Genomic DNA, 14,217 nt, shown 5'->3' on the forward strand with positions numbered 1-14,217 from the left:
TGTGGTAGAATTTGTAAGCGGTAAGAGGACACTTTTCATAATAATAATCATAAGGTGTATCGTAAAGTTAGCCAATCAGAGCTGAAAGTTTTTAAAAATTCTTGACTGCAATTGGCTAATTCTTACGGTACATCTTACGATCACTGTTATATAAAAAGTGTATGCGGACACCTTAAAGAAAAATTGTATTGGATTTATTACTGGTTATGATAAAAGTTTCGATCAGAGAATCCTGCTCCGATGACCACGACATATAATGTTTAAGATCATGATGCTCCGACAGGAGTTTTTAGTTGTCACTTGTTATTCGTTAAAAAATTATTATACAAAGAAAAATTTAAAAAACGTCTTATTTCTGCTACAATATGTTAAGAACTATCCCAAATCCTCCCTTCCTTGCAATAATTTTCTACGCAAAGCGAGATCCCCTTTGGGGATAGATTATGGATTTTGAAAGGAAATGAAAATTACAAAAGTGAGCAAAAATTATTAGGTATTGACCAATTAAATTATGAACACTTTATAATGAATTTGCTCACTTTTGTAATTTTCACCTCATTTGAAGATATACAATCGATCCTCTGGATGTTCGACTTTTCACACGACGCTGGTTCACTGCACATCCTCCCTTGTTAAAAGCGTTATTAATAATTGATGTAATTAACGATTGGTTAATTATTAATGGTTTACGTTTAATTATTAGGTTACTGCTTAAGTATTTAATTTTTGTATGCCATAGTCCTTAAGCAGTAAGCGAATTGATGAATCACAGAAACTATAAAATCATCAGCAATAGCAAATCTAATATGTTAATTTCTTTACTGCTTAAGTCTTAGGACTATGGCACACAAACAATGAAATGTAAGCAAGAAAGAAATCAATGTGTGATTAGCTACAGCTTACATTATGACCTTACGGTCTTTATCCAATTCATTGGTATGATTGGCCAATTCATTTACTATTTACGTTTTACTGCTTAATTTTATTCTATAATTCTAAAGCGTCGTCTATTAGGTGTACAACTTTGCTTTCGCCGTTTTTTTTCCGAAATTCGAGGCTTTATTGTAAAAAACTGGTTATACATTTATGATTCAAAGTATTGTCCATCGCTGGCCACTACTTTCTCCCATCTTTCGGGTAGCGTATGAATCCCGCGTCGAAAAAACTAATCATCTTTTGAGGTTATCCACGAATCGATCCAATTTTTTACTTCTTCATAAGACCGGAAGTCAGCCAGGCCGTGTGCCACTGATCGAAACAAGTGATAGTCAGAGGGAGCAACGTCTGGAGAATACGGCGGGTGGGGTAGGACTTCCCATTTCCAAGTATGTCTTGACCACTTTCGCAACATGGGGTCGAGCATTGTCATGCTGCAAAATCACTTTATCGTGTCTCTCGTTGTATTGCAGCCGTTTGTCTTTCAATGCTCGACTCAAACGCATCAATTGCGTTCGATACCGATCGCCTGTGATTGTTTCAGTCGGTTTTAACAGTTCATAATACACTACGCCGAGCTGGTCCCAAATACAGAGCATGACCTTGGACGTCAAAATCACCGTTCTTGAAGCGTTGAAACCACTCACGACACGTTCTTTTACTAATAGCGGCCTCACCATAAGTATTTGAGAGCATTCAATGAGCCTCAACCGCAGATTTCTTCATATTGAAACAAAAAATTAAAACCTCCCGCAAATGACGAGAATTTGGCTCGTAATCTGACATTTTCAATCGAGAATAACTTTATGATGAAACACAAATCGACTAATGTTTCTATGGGGTTATGTTGACAGATGCCCAAGTTTATTGTATGACGTTTATGATCTATTTATTTCGACTACCACTTACCGCTAAAGCTATAGGGAAACGGCGGAAGCAAAGTTGTACACCTAATATAATGGGCAGTAGCAATAGTGATAAGGCTGTAAGATACATCAGGAATAAGTTGATTTTCCGATATAATAGGACATAGAGTAAGTTCATAAATAACAACAGAGTAGAACATAAAAAATGGATTTAAATTATTCGCTTACGAACTTATTTTACGCTCTATTAGAAAATATATAACAAATCAGTTTTGACATTTACTGAAATGACAACATTTGATTGACAAGATAAATTGTGTAATAAAGAACAAATGCCATTATAAAAGAATGTGAGGTATCTACATTTAAATAAAATGTATGATTAATATTTGTTTGTAGTAGTTTATAAAAATATAAAAATAAAATAAATACGCTACTCAATAAAAAATAATTAAATAGTTGAGTAATTTGTAGTAGTTTGTAGTTGAATTGTAGAATTCTGCATATTGACTTTAAATTTATGAAAAAAAATGTACATATATGATTTGTTTCTAAACAGGTTTAGAAAACATTGAAGAAATTTCTAACAGAATAGAAAACATTGAAGAAGAATCCAAAGTTAACCCAGAGCGAATTCAATTTATGAAAAGAGGATGCATTAAGTAACAGAAAAAGGTAAAATTAAAATAATTTTACGGATACATAATAATTTTTATATAAATATATAATTCTTCTTAAAAAGTATAAGGTTATATTATTCTCAAAAATGGATTTAATATATTTCATGTAAGTTTTATAAAACATTAAGTTTATAAATATTCTTCTTCAAAAGTTTTTTACATATAAATTTTTTACATATAAATTTGTTATATATAAAATATTAAATAATAAATGAATATATTTTTTGCAATATAAAAACCATTGCACTAGCATTGTAAATGCTTTAATCTATCTAGATAAAGAATGTAAAATGCCTCAATTTAAAGAAAGCGAATTAACAGCGCAATTCTTATAATGAATGATATATTCGATCTTTTAAATTCACGAAATAAATTTTGCAAAATTGAATTCCAAAAATGTAAATCAAAGACAATATTCCAATTATTGTGAACAAAATTGATGATTATATTAAATACACTGTTTCTTTAAAAAATGATGAGAACATTCCAATATTACTTACAGAACGGAAAATTGGATCCTTAGGCTTCATAATTTGCTTAAAAAGTGTTATCGGTATTGGTTACCAATATATACAATCATCTGAAAATAAATGAGATTATTTATTAACATATAAAATGTCGCAAGACCACACATCTTGAATTGTCTTTTGTCTGCGATTTCTCTGCGATTCGGCAGACTTGGCAACAATCCATGATAATAATAATCCGATATGATGACAATTTCAAACTGCTTTTAAATAATTACTTGTATATTGTAAGATAAGTGACAGAATATGCCAATAGTGTACCTCAAGAAGAAGATTATTTTATTTTTATATGTATTATCAATGGCAGCGTTCAGCAGAACGTTTATTTTGCAATTGTTGGAAGTTTTCTTCACGCTGATTGAGTTATGCTTTTAGATCAAAAGGAATAGTCCTATCTTAGCAGAGAATCACAAAATGGTTGCTATTGTATTCTGCTAAATACATCCAAAAAAAAGTATGAATTAATCAACGGTAAAAAAAAAGATAATTAATAGATTCCACATACAAACGATCATGAATATGCTAATGTTTTTGTGGAACATAGTTATACTAACTCTGAGACTTAGGCTCGGTTGCACCAACTAAATAATATTACTTTAATTTTAAGCGAGGCTTAAAACTCTCTTTGTTCCTGTCTCTTTCCGGTTTTAAAACGAGAGAGTTTTAAGTTTCGTTTTAAAGCGAAAGAGAAACAAAGACAGAGATAGTTTTAAGCTTACTCAAAGTAATATTATTGATGCAACTGGGCCTTATACATAAATTGTAATTCTATTTATATAGCAGGATTTATTGTGAAATCTATTAAATCAACAAAATTTCATGCGATATTTGTTCATTTGTGACCCTTCTCGAAAAATATCGCATATGAAAAACTGTAGTAGGCATTACATATACTATTGTAAGACTTTGGCTTGCAGATGAATCATAAGTTGAAATAAATAAAAGTTTCTAGAATGAGTTGTCAATCATTCTGACATTGAAGACGAATTCAATTTGAATTTTGTCTTTCAGATGAATTTAATGTGAGCACTTGATTTGAAGGATAAAAGTCAGGTTTATTTTAATTAAATAATCTTGTAATTATAAATGTTCAGAGGTACAATCACACGCCCTTATGATTTGACAGCTAACTTTCAACTACTATTCGTTTGTCTGTTAAAAATGAATAAATAGCGCGTTGCTAGGGACACGCTACATTAGAATGGAGCATTATAGCCACGGTGTGAACTTAATAATTTTTACATTATAACATTTCTTTAGTTTTTCATATGCGATATTTTTCAAGAATAAAAGGACCCCTGAAATCTTAATTTATGAGTTTACGATATCTTCACTTCAAAAAATTAAATCTAAAGATAAATTGATAAATACGTCACAAGAGATAATTATAAATTTTGCAAAATTGCAGAAACTTCTTTTTGTTGTTATAATATTAAGAAATTATTAAAAATCACTTATTTTAATGTTATGTCAAGATGCATTGAAAAGAATTCCAAATAATATATTTATTAACAATGATCACATGTTTTATCAAGGAATTTTAAGAAATCATTATCAAACCATCAAATAAAATGTATATTTACAAAATATTTTTCATTACGTATGCATCACGAATGCGATAATTCATAGAATTAAATATTCATATCAATAAAAAATATTCATAGAATAAGAAATAAGCGCACAAAAATAATTTTGTTTCAAAACTAATAACATGTATTTGAAAATGCTAATATAATATATAATTGAAGTACTAATTGTAATTAGTAAATACTAACATTTACTAAATAAACATTTTCATATTTAACCTTTTTATTTCTTATTTTAAGTAAGTTTTTAATTTTATAAATTAGTTTTTATTTTTTATATTTTTACGAAATTATTAAAAACTAAAAGAAATAATTATATTATTTAAAAAAAAAGAATATTTGAATTATATAAATATTATATTAAATGAACATCCTTTATATTATGAGATATACTAAGAATTTTAAATAATTTTAAGAATTATAAAAAATTTGTAATAAATATACATTTACGTAATAATGCGTTTTGAAATATTGTGTTGTGTTTTAGTCAACAGTTAAATTATGGTATATTTAATAATTATATAATTATAATATTATATTGTAATTACTTGACATTTGCGCGCGATAGCTCGTCGGATTTTAACTGATCACAAAGGTGCATTAGGTGAATATTTTATATGACATAATCCTTTCAGAATTGTTGCACAGAGATGAGATGTGAAAGATTGAAACATTTTTGAAAATTTTCCGCAATAATCGATGCTGTTTGGGTATACTATGTTTATACATTTTGTGCGATAACCCGGATAATTGGATAATTTTTTATGCATACATTTATGCGGCTGTGCCAGTGTGTAAATATACCCTTAAAGCCCGATGTCCACGATGCTAGAAATCCGAGATCTTGGACAGAGAAACAATTAACAAATCACATTTGAACAATTGATCGCATGATCATTACGATTGATCAATTCTTCGTCCGAGGTCTCGGACCGATTTCTAGCATCGTGGACACAAGGCTTAAGATCTTAAGCGATCGTCTTATTCTGCTTGCTATCATTGACAGGTCAACTAACATACGGAATGAGAATTCGAGACTCAAATCTCTTGATAAAACGAACGAAATTACGCGCACATATATGCGACTTGCCGAGGACATCCGGCAGCAATCTGCCGAAATTACCCCCAAACGCGAAGTTTTACAATCGGTGGAAACGAAATCTTCAAAAGTTTGTTCTTGTTTCCGCTCGACATCCTTTAACAGGTTTAACTTTTCGCAGCCAAACAGCTATTGCTCTTGAAAAGAGAAGACATTCAAGATCACCTTATCGATGGATGATTCATCCATATAGTATATTAAGGTAAGAAAATTTAAGAAATCAATTTTGACTTTTTTGTGAGTACAAATGTAAAACAGAGAATACGTTATCGTAGATTCTACTGGAACACAATAATGACTGTGACGTTTTTATATATTTTTGTAACAGTTCCACATATTGTGTGCTTCTATAGGATTGGAAAAAGCAGCGGTCCTGAATATTGGAATATCGTGTATCCAATTTATTCCGTTTGTATTATTGACATATTTTTTAATTTTATTACTGGATTTGTATCTTCAGATGGACATGAGATTTTTCTTGATACTACTCTAATAGCACGGTGATTGTGCCATGATAAGCTACGATCCAGACAGCACGTATGTCCAAAATTGAGATGTAAGACCAAAATCTTAAATATTTTAAAAATGTTTTAAAAATATCTTACAGTATGATGATTTAAAAGATCATTAAATGATGCCTTTATGTTACCTAATATTATTTTTATGTTACATGGTGTTGTCTGGAAGATTAAATTCGTTATTTTCTACTTATTTAAATATATAAAGTGAAAACTATATAATTGTATATTTAAGCAGACGTTATATAAAGGGATATTTCTTCTTTGACGTTATCAGCTCGATACCATATGCATGGTTTTACCCAACACTTATCTTACCACCTGGTCCAAATTCAAATTCTATATTACTTATAATTGAATTATTGCCTATTTTAAAATTGATTCGCATATCTACAGTACGACAAAATGTTCAACACATCAATGCAGTAACTTATAATTATATAATTATCATTTAAATATTAATGTTTTGAATTTTATAAATAAATTAATTTGTATTATTTTTTAATAGAGTTTTAGGATCTCTCAAACTCAACATACAATAATATGGTTTATTATTTTAACATTATTAATTTTTCATTGGAGTAGCTGTATAAGTTACGTTTTTCCATATATCGTCATGCATGTACAAGGAAAAACTTTGGAAGTACGGTGATTTCTATAAGTGAATTGATCTGTCAAGAAAATTTTAAATTACTTTGTAATTAAAACACTGAATAAATAAAAAATAATAATACACTATCTCCTTATTTATATGGAATAATTTTCAGAATTCAGATGCAACTTATATTTCGATAAAACTTCACAATATATCCGACTGGGAAGTTTATTTAATGTTTGTGCATATTGGCATAAGTAATTTTATAGGTTCGAATTTTATAGAATTCAAAGACTTTGGTATTTTGGACATAATAATAAGAAGCATACTTCTTCTCTTGGGAAAAGGCTACATAATTTATTTAATTGGTATTAAATCATTTTTTGTTACGTTAAATTTCTAATATTTCATAGTAATTTCTTTGTTTTTATTAAGATAATGTTATCTTTTAGTCGTTTTATTTAAATATAGGTAAATGTTTACTTTAGGGGATCCAGCTCCGATGACCTTGATCTTGATTAATGTGACCAAGATCATGATCCTGAGTAACTTTCAACAGGTTTTAATTGGTGGACATTATTCGTAAAAGTTATTAACTTATTCGTAAATGTTATTCGTAAATGTTATATAGTAAAAGTTATTAATTTAAAAAGTTATTAACAAAAAAAATTGAAGAAATAATTACTGCTTAGGGGCACACGGTTCCTACACAAAGCGACTCCTATCCCACCTCTCCCTCTGCTGAGGGGCGCACGACTTCTACGCGAAGCAATTCTCACCTTCTTCCTTGTCCAGAAGCATACGATTGTCCATGCGAAGCGAGTTCCACTCCATCTCGCCAAATTGCGCTTCGCGTGGAAGTCGTGCATCCCTAAGCAGGGAGGAAAGTGGGATGAGAGTCGCTTGTGCAGGAATGAGACGTTATTTTTTTAAACTTCTTTTGTTAATAACGTCCGCCAATTAAAATTTGTTGCAGGTCACTCATGATAACATATGTCAAGGTCAAGATCATTGGAGTTGGTTTCTCTAAAGTAAACATTTACCCAAATAGAAATAAAATAAAAAAATTAACTCGAGTAAGAAAGTTCTTATCACAGTTACGATGCTGCAACTCTTGGAATCGTCTGTCAAACCAAAACTCAGATATCAACGAATCATACACGAAGTAAAAGAATACATTCATCAGAAGAAGCTTCCGCTATATTTACAAAACAAGCTGATTTTTTATTACAAATATCGCTACTTTGACTGTTTCTTCCAAGAGAATATTATATTTGGTATTCTTTCGGGTTAGTTAAAAACAAGAAAATGAATTGAATTATTAACTAATTTCTAAGATGTTAAAATGAAAGCTTATAGCGTATAAAGCTTATAAAGTATATATTTTCTTCTTATGTTTTCCAATATTCTTTTAGGTCATTTAAATCAAGAAATTCTATTCCATGGTAGTCAAAGACTGCTAGATATTATGGTTCTTCGCAATTTGCCCCGTCATGTTCTTAGTGATTTAATAAGTAATTTTTTTCTTCTGTATTAATAATAATAATATTTGTTGTTATTGCTATACTATTTGTACTAATATTGTATTACTAATTGTTACTACTCCGGGTAGCAAACATATTTTGAAATACTAGGCATGTTAACATCAAGTAAAACGATAGTTACATGGAAATTATTTTAATATTTACATTTTATTGAAGACATTATGTATCATTGACGTAATCTTTCGATCTTGCGTTGTAATTTTAATTTTAAATTGATATTATTATTATTATTATATTGATATTTAAAAAAAATTTTCTCAAGTCATTAATTTTTTGTTTGTTTATACTTATTGTTTTACCGGATGCATTTATAATTTGTCTCAAATTTAATAATAATTGTAAACAAAGTGTTTTTCAACTGAATTTTGTAATAAACTTTATTATTTAAGTTGTTAAGTATCGACATAATGTCAATTATCATTTTTCATTATTCAATATCAGTCAATTAAATAACATTTAAAGACATAAATATTCTTGATCATATGTTAACACAAAATTATCATTTTTACATCAATTTAATAAAGATTAATTATTACTTTTTGTTAATTAAATAACAATTAATAAAATAAGTATCTCAGACAGAATCATGTACAAAATCGAGACATGAAATTCCTTAAAAACATTAAGGAATTTTTGGAGCATTTTGTCATTAATACATCTTATTATATTCTAATTTTGGACATGCATGTTATCTAAAATATTAACTAATGTATTGACTTCTATTTAGTTGTGCTCTAAATAAAATATGAGATATAGGTATGCTATTCCGCACATAAAAATAAATCAAAATTGTAGTTATATATTTGATCTTTTTGATAATATTTATTAAATTGATTTATTAAATTGATTGGTCATGAACACATCTCTATTAATGTTAAGTGTTCGTGATCACAATATATTAGTCTCGTACAGTTGCAGAAGTTAATCAATACTAAACATTGTACTACGTACATAGTTTAGAATAGGTAACCTTTTTTCCTAAGTCCTACTTTTGATCATATCGTCATTTTATTATGAATGTAACGCCAATAATCTCTGATTATTGTTAAATTTTTTATTTATAACTTTTATTAAATCGTTATTTAACCATCTTAAATTTAATTTATATTTATTTTAATGTAATGCTAAATGGTGTAACATTTATCATAAATGTTTTAACATCGTTTAAAGACAATTGCGATCTTATTATTGTATACTATTGTATACGTTTTCCATTTCCGATTATTATTTATTTCGAAAACTGATTTTTATTTTAATGATAAATTGATTTGTTGTAGATTCATTAAAGCAAGTGATATATCTCAAGGGAGATATAATTTACAAAGCCAGTATTGAAGGCAAATATATGTATTTTATAACTAGTGGAACCGTTGCACTGATCACATTCTCCGGGAAAGAAGTAACTGAAAATTACATAGAAAAAATAAATTTAAGATATAGCGGGACTATTTCGTTACTTCCAACCTTAAGGTAATATAAAATTTACGACAACAAACAATAACTTTTTGCAATAATATGTTTATAACTATATTCGTGACAGTTTCAGAACACAAGTATGACCTTTAAATGTTCAGTATGCTGTTAAGAAACATACACGATCGTGAGAAATAAATGAAAAAGCCGCGCTCTATCCTATTCTTTATTTAAAATTACAGTTAAGTAATAAGATATTCTTTATAGATATATCATCTTCACGATGGTGATCACTTTGGCGAAGCTAGCTTGATTTATCCGAATCACCGCAGAGAAGAATCAGTTATTGCTTTAGAAGTGTGTGAGCTGTTGCGCTTACATCGTCGTGATTTCAAACGCTTTTTTGCTGCAGATTCGGAGTTTTATAACAACTTAAAAAATATCGTGCATGAACGTTCGAAAAGAATCAAGGAACTGGAAGAACAGGATATAAGTGAAACGACAAAACAGTAATTTTATTCTCTTTACACAGCTGGAATTCTAATTGTAAGCTAACAATTTTTATTCATCAATCGTACAAAAAAATCGTTTTTTTTTTGTACAATGTTTTGTTTCAAACATAATAAAAAATTCAATATTAAACTATTATAAATTATTTAACGCCATAAAATGTAATAAACTTTTGAGATACTCAGCTAATTTAATGCATTAATACTTTAATTATGTCATTAACATTAAAAAAATGTAAGTTCTGAATATGTTATACTTCTTATATACGAGAAATAAGAACGATTAATTGTTTGCTTAATTTGTGTAAACACGTTATTTTTTATCATTAGAAAATTTCTTTTATCTTAATTTGCGATAAAAGTACATTGTAATGCAACTTTTTAAGATGATAAGAATATAAGAATAAATTTATAAATGAAGAATTACAATCTTTTTCGCGAATTAGATTGTCAATTCGAACATTTTTAAATTTTTAAAATTTTTAAATTTATAATTAATTTTATGTTAAATTCCTATATTTCTAACAATATTTTAATAAAACGACAAAATAACTATTCAGCATTACAATAAAAACCGATGTTGAAGTAGATAAATATAATACGTTGTCAAATCAAGTGTTTTGGAATTAAATAATGAAAAGTTTTTGTGAACTTTCTATAAGAAAGCTTTATTGCACATAAATGACATGAGCATTCTTATTGGCCTAGATTACATCACGCACTTGATATGCGTATCAGGTACTATATTTCATCAAATCATCAAATTTATATTAAATATTTATATTAAATATTTAGTATGCACGATATAAACGCTGCCGAATCAGTTCAGTACAATACGAGCGTATTGTACTGAACTGAGATGCGTATCAAATGACATAAATGACGACATAAATGCATGAAATGCATTTTGGTAGAAGTCTATTAAGGATCACTATCTTAATTAAAATCGGTATTATGATTGACTTATGTTTCTTTTAAACATATTGAGATTGATATTTGACATATTAAGACAATATTTGCATTATTTTTTTCTCTTACGTTCGCAATCGTGTTAAAACATTAATGCGCTTAAAACACGTATTAATGTTTTGACGATGTAAACTAGGCCGTTAACCGTTCATATTGGTATAAAGAAAACACATAGTTACTTAAGCAAATAAATTAAATTAATTACCTATCAGTAACCGAGCTACAATATTACAGATGTCAATTAAAAACATATATTTATTATCGTGTTACATAAAAAAAATGTATTTCACAACTCACAGGTCCATTTTCAACTGAATTTAAATATATTTGACAATTAATGCAAAGTAATTGTGTACAGTAACAATTTTTATGATTGAATGTTGTCGCAAAATGATAAAACGAGGTGATTCCTGTATTTGAAACGTCATTCTATTGTGTCAGTGTGTAGTGTTGTATGTTGCTTTTTTTTATATACAAATGTACGTCTAGACTCCATAATTTTTTTCTTTGGTGAGGATTTCCGTCATCACCATAACAATTTTTAATAAATATTATCTGTGAATCATCTATTTCTGCGACAGAAAATTGTGATAATAATGAGTCGAATAATGATCTCTTTTATAGAATAATAATTAGCTCTTATAGAATAATAAATAGCAGGAGGATGCTAAATTAAATATTCGAACAAGTATCGAATAAAAAAGATGTCTTCCAAAGAACAAAAGAAATAGTATAGATAAGGATTTATAAATCGAAATAGTATCGGTTGTTTTAAATAGATGATAGATACGACTCTGAACTATCGATATTGATATCCGGCAAATGGATAACGAAAATGACTAACATTGTTTGAAAGTTAGGAAACTAAAAATTTAGGCCACAAGTGATATCGATTCCAGTATTCAATTCGTAATCGATATTACTAATCCTAATTAAACTAAAGTAGATCATTAACATACGCGGCACCTCAGCATCGATTCTTTCGTGAATAAAAAAGGCCCTTCGTAAACGCAGAGTCAGTTAAAGTTTGGCCAGTTAATTGACATTCTGCCGGTCCACGATCAGTTAGTCAAGCAATTTTAGTCAATTTTTATTGATTTTGTGTGGTCGAGATCTAGTGCGATAGTATTCTTATATCTCTCTAAGTCGTCCAGTCAGGATTTGATTCGGTACATCCACGAAACATCCAGTCGAGACCGTTTTCTATTCTTTCATCGAAGCACAGTACAAGTATATTCAATAAGAACAAGAGCTCGTTTTCAGCCGCGCATATTTGCTTGCTTTTTATAAGCGGCCATGTTTTTGGTAGCAATCCCAATCAAAACAAAGAACTCATAGTTTCTCTGTTATTGTATCAATTATGCCATGACATATGGCTGCGCTTGTCTTAGCGACAAGGCCGACGAGATACGGTAGCTGATTACAGCAATTAATTTTATGAAGCAACGTGACTGTGCGTGGATGTATCTGACTAATTATCGATTTAGTGGAAGATTCTGAAAAGTTAAGATTTTTTATCTCCAGCTTTTTTTATTGAGCTTTTTTTATAGGCGATGGTTCCTAATACTATTCAAAGACAAAACCTTGATCTTGAAAACTCGTTTGAAAAAGATTAAAGGTGCCGACACTGCTTGTTTCCATTCTATATCCTTATACTGTGATCGAGAACCAATCCAGCAAAGTCTATCAAGACAATTGATTCATTCTTTTGGCCCACTTTCAACAAGTAGTAAGTCTAAGCATTTTATTTTCTTTACTTTTTCTTTTTCTTTTTTTTTGGAAAGATCCCCGAATTTAAAATTATTAATTTACGAAGTTTTACCTCTATTTATTAAATATATATCTATTGAGTGAAGGAAAAAAAAGGAAAAAGTTAGATATATATTAGAATTATTAGGATTGTATAAATAACTGAACATTTAATCCTCTGAAGCACACATTTTTTTCTTCTGTCTAATTTTTATATAATTTAGTATGTAGTGCTTAAAAGATTGAGAAAGATTACCTGACTCGCGATATTATGAGCATACGTACGTTTCTATTTTTTTGTTATTTCTCTGAATCTGTCTAAATTAGTAAAAAATGGCGACATTATTTAACTCGTCAGTTAAATTGGCCCAATTTAAGAAGCAGCAGTATAAGTTAACAAAAAATTCACGGAAACCTTCGCAAAAGTCATTCGGTACATCGTGTTGTTTATTAGTAACCATCGAAGCATAGCCGGCCGATTAGTTGCACCTGACGGCGCGAACTTCATGTTCTGTGATTAGACAGCTTTAAAAACTCAATATTTGAAAACTATTGACATAAAATTTTACTTTTAACATCTGTGATTCATTTCTTAATGTGGAATACATATCAGCTCCTGCAGGTGGTTTGGATCATCTTTATATTTGAATATTAAAAAACAAAAGAAAGCGAAGATGCTGAATGCAAAAAGTGCAAGCAACGTGAGCAGACCTATGGTAATGATATCAGCGATTTCTAAATCGCTTTGTTTTGGAGATCATTATCTGGAGACACGGTAGTGTCTCGGTGTTAAGACATGGCATGAGACATTGCCATGCTCCTTACGCGAACTGGCGATAAGAATACGAATGCGTAATATACTAATATGTTGCATACGTAAATAAAATTAAAGCGCTTTAGAGAATATTCAAAATATTCTTGCTTAAAATGATGTCTTTGACATTATATCCAAGAATGATTTATTATTATATCAGGGCATAAAAATGTTATTTGCCATTTTGTTTTAAAATAGCCTCATATAATACTTGATTTATCAACAATTTGAGAGAGAGAGAGAGAGAGAGAGAGAGAGAGAGAGAGAGAGAGAGAGAGAGAGAGAGAGAGAGAGAGAGAGAGAGAGAGAGAGAGAGAGAGAGTAGTAGTAGTAAGTAGTAGTAGTAATAGTAAGTAAGTATTAGTTAGTTACTTACTTTACGTTTACTTTACTTTACTTACTTCTTACTTTA

At 29.3% G+C, this 14,217-nt stretch overlaps 2 protein-coding genes across 2 annotated transcripts; both read left to right on the plus strand.

The window, feature by feature from the left end:
- Positions 1-5,618: 5,618 nt before the first annotated feature.
- Positions 5,619-6,047, plus strand: LOC105621428. Its single transcript, XM_012202898.1, has 2 exons — positions 5,619-5,896; positions 6,023-6,047. The coding sequence occupies exons 1-2, from the start codon at positions 5,619-5,621 to the stop codon at positions 6,045-6,047; spliced, it is 303 nt and encodes a 100-aa protein (XP_012058288.1).
- A 186-nt stretch (positions 6,048-6,233) lies between these two features.
- Positions 6,234-10,277, plus strand: LOC105621427 (potassium/sodium hyperpolarization-activated cyclic nucleotide-gated channel 2-like). The gene is made up of 8 exons (XM_012202897.1): positions 6,234-6,250; positions 6,451-6,637; positions 6,721-6,855; positions 6,980-7,175; positions 7,905-8,096; positions 8,223-8,321; positions 9,629-9,750; positions 10,032-10,277. The coding sequence occupies exons 1-8, from the start codon at positions 6,234-6,236 to the stop codon at positions 10,275-10,277; spliced, it is 1,194 nt and encodes a 397-aa protein (XP_012058287.1).
- The last annotated feature ends 3,940 nt before the right edge of the window (positions 10,278-14,217 follow it).

The sequence above is a fragment of the Atta cephalotes genome (genome assembly GCF_000143395.1).
Source record: "Atta cephalotes unplaced genomic scaffold scaffold00033, whole genome shotgun sequence".
Taxonomy (NCBI): domain Eukaryota; kingdom Metazoa; phylum Arthropoda; class Insecta; order Hymenoptera; family Formicidae; genus Atta; species Atta cephalotes.

What these genes read in the sequence shown, in the direction of transcription:
- LOC105621428 (XM_012202898.1), top strand. Translation starts at nt 5,619, where the DNA reads ATGAGAATTCGAGACTCAAATCTCTTGATAAAACGAACGAAATTACGC. An exon ending in CATCCATATAGTATATTAAG is followed by an intron (nt 5,897 to 6,022) that starts GTAAGAAAATTT and finishes TTTTTGTAACAG; the next exon opens with TTCCACATATTGTGTGCTTC.
- LOC105621427 (XM_012202897.1), top strand. An exon ending in TACAAGGAAAAACTTTGGAA is followed by an intron (nt 6,856 to 6,979) that starts GTACGGTGATTT and finishes AATAATTTTCAG; the next exon opens with AATTCAGATGCAACTTATAT. An exon ending in TATATTTGGTATTCTTTCGG is followed by an intron (nt 8,097 to 8,222) that starts GTTAGTTAAAAA and finishes ATATTCTTTTAG; the next exon opens with GTCATTTAAATCAAGAAATT.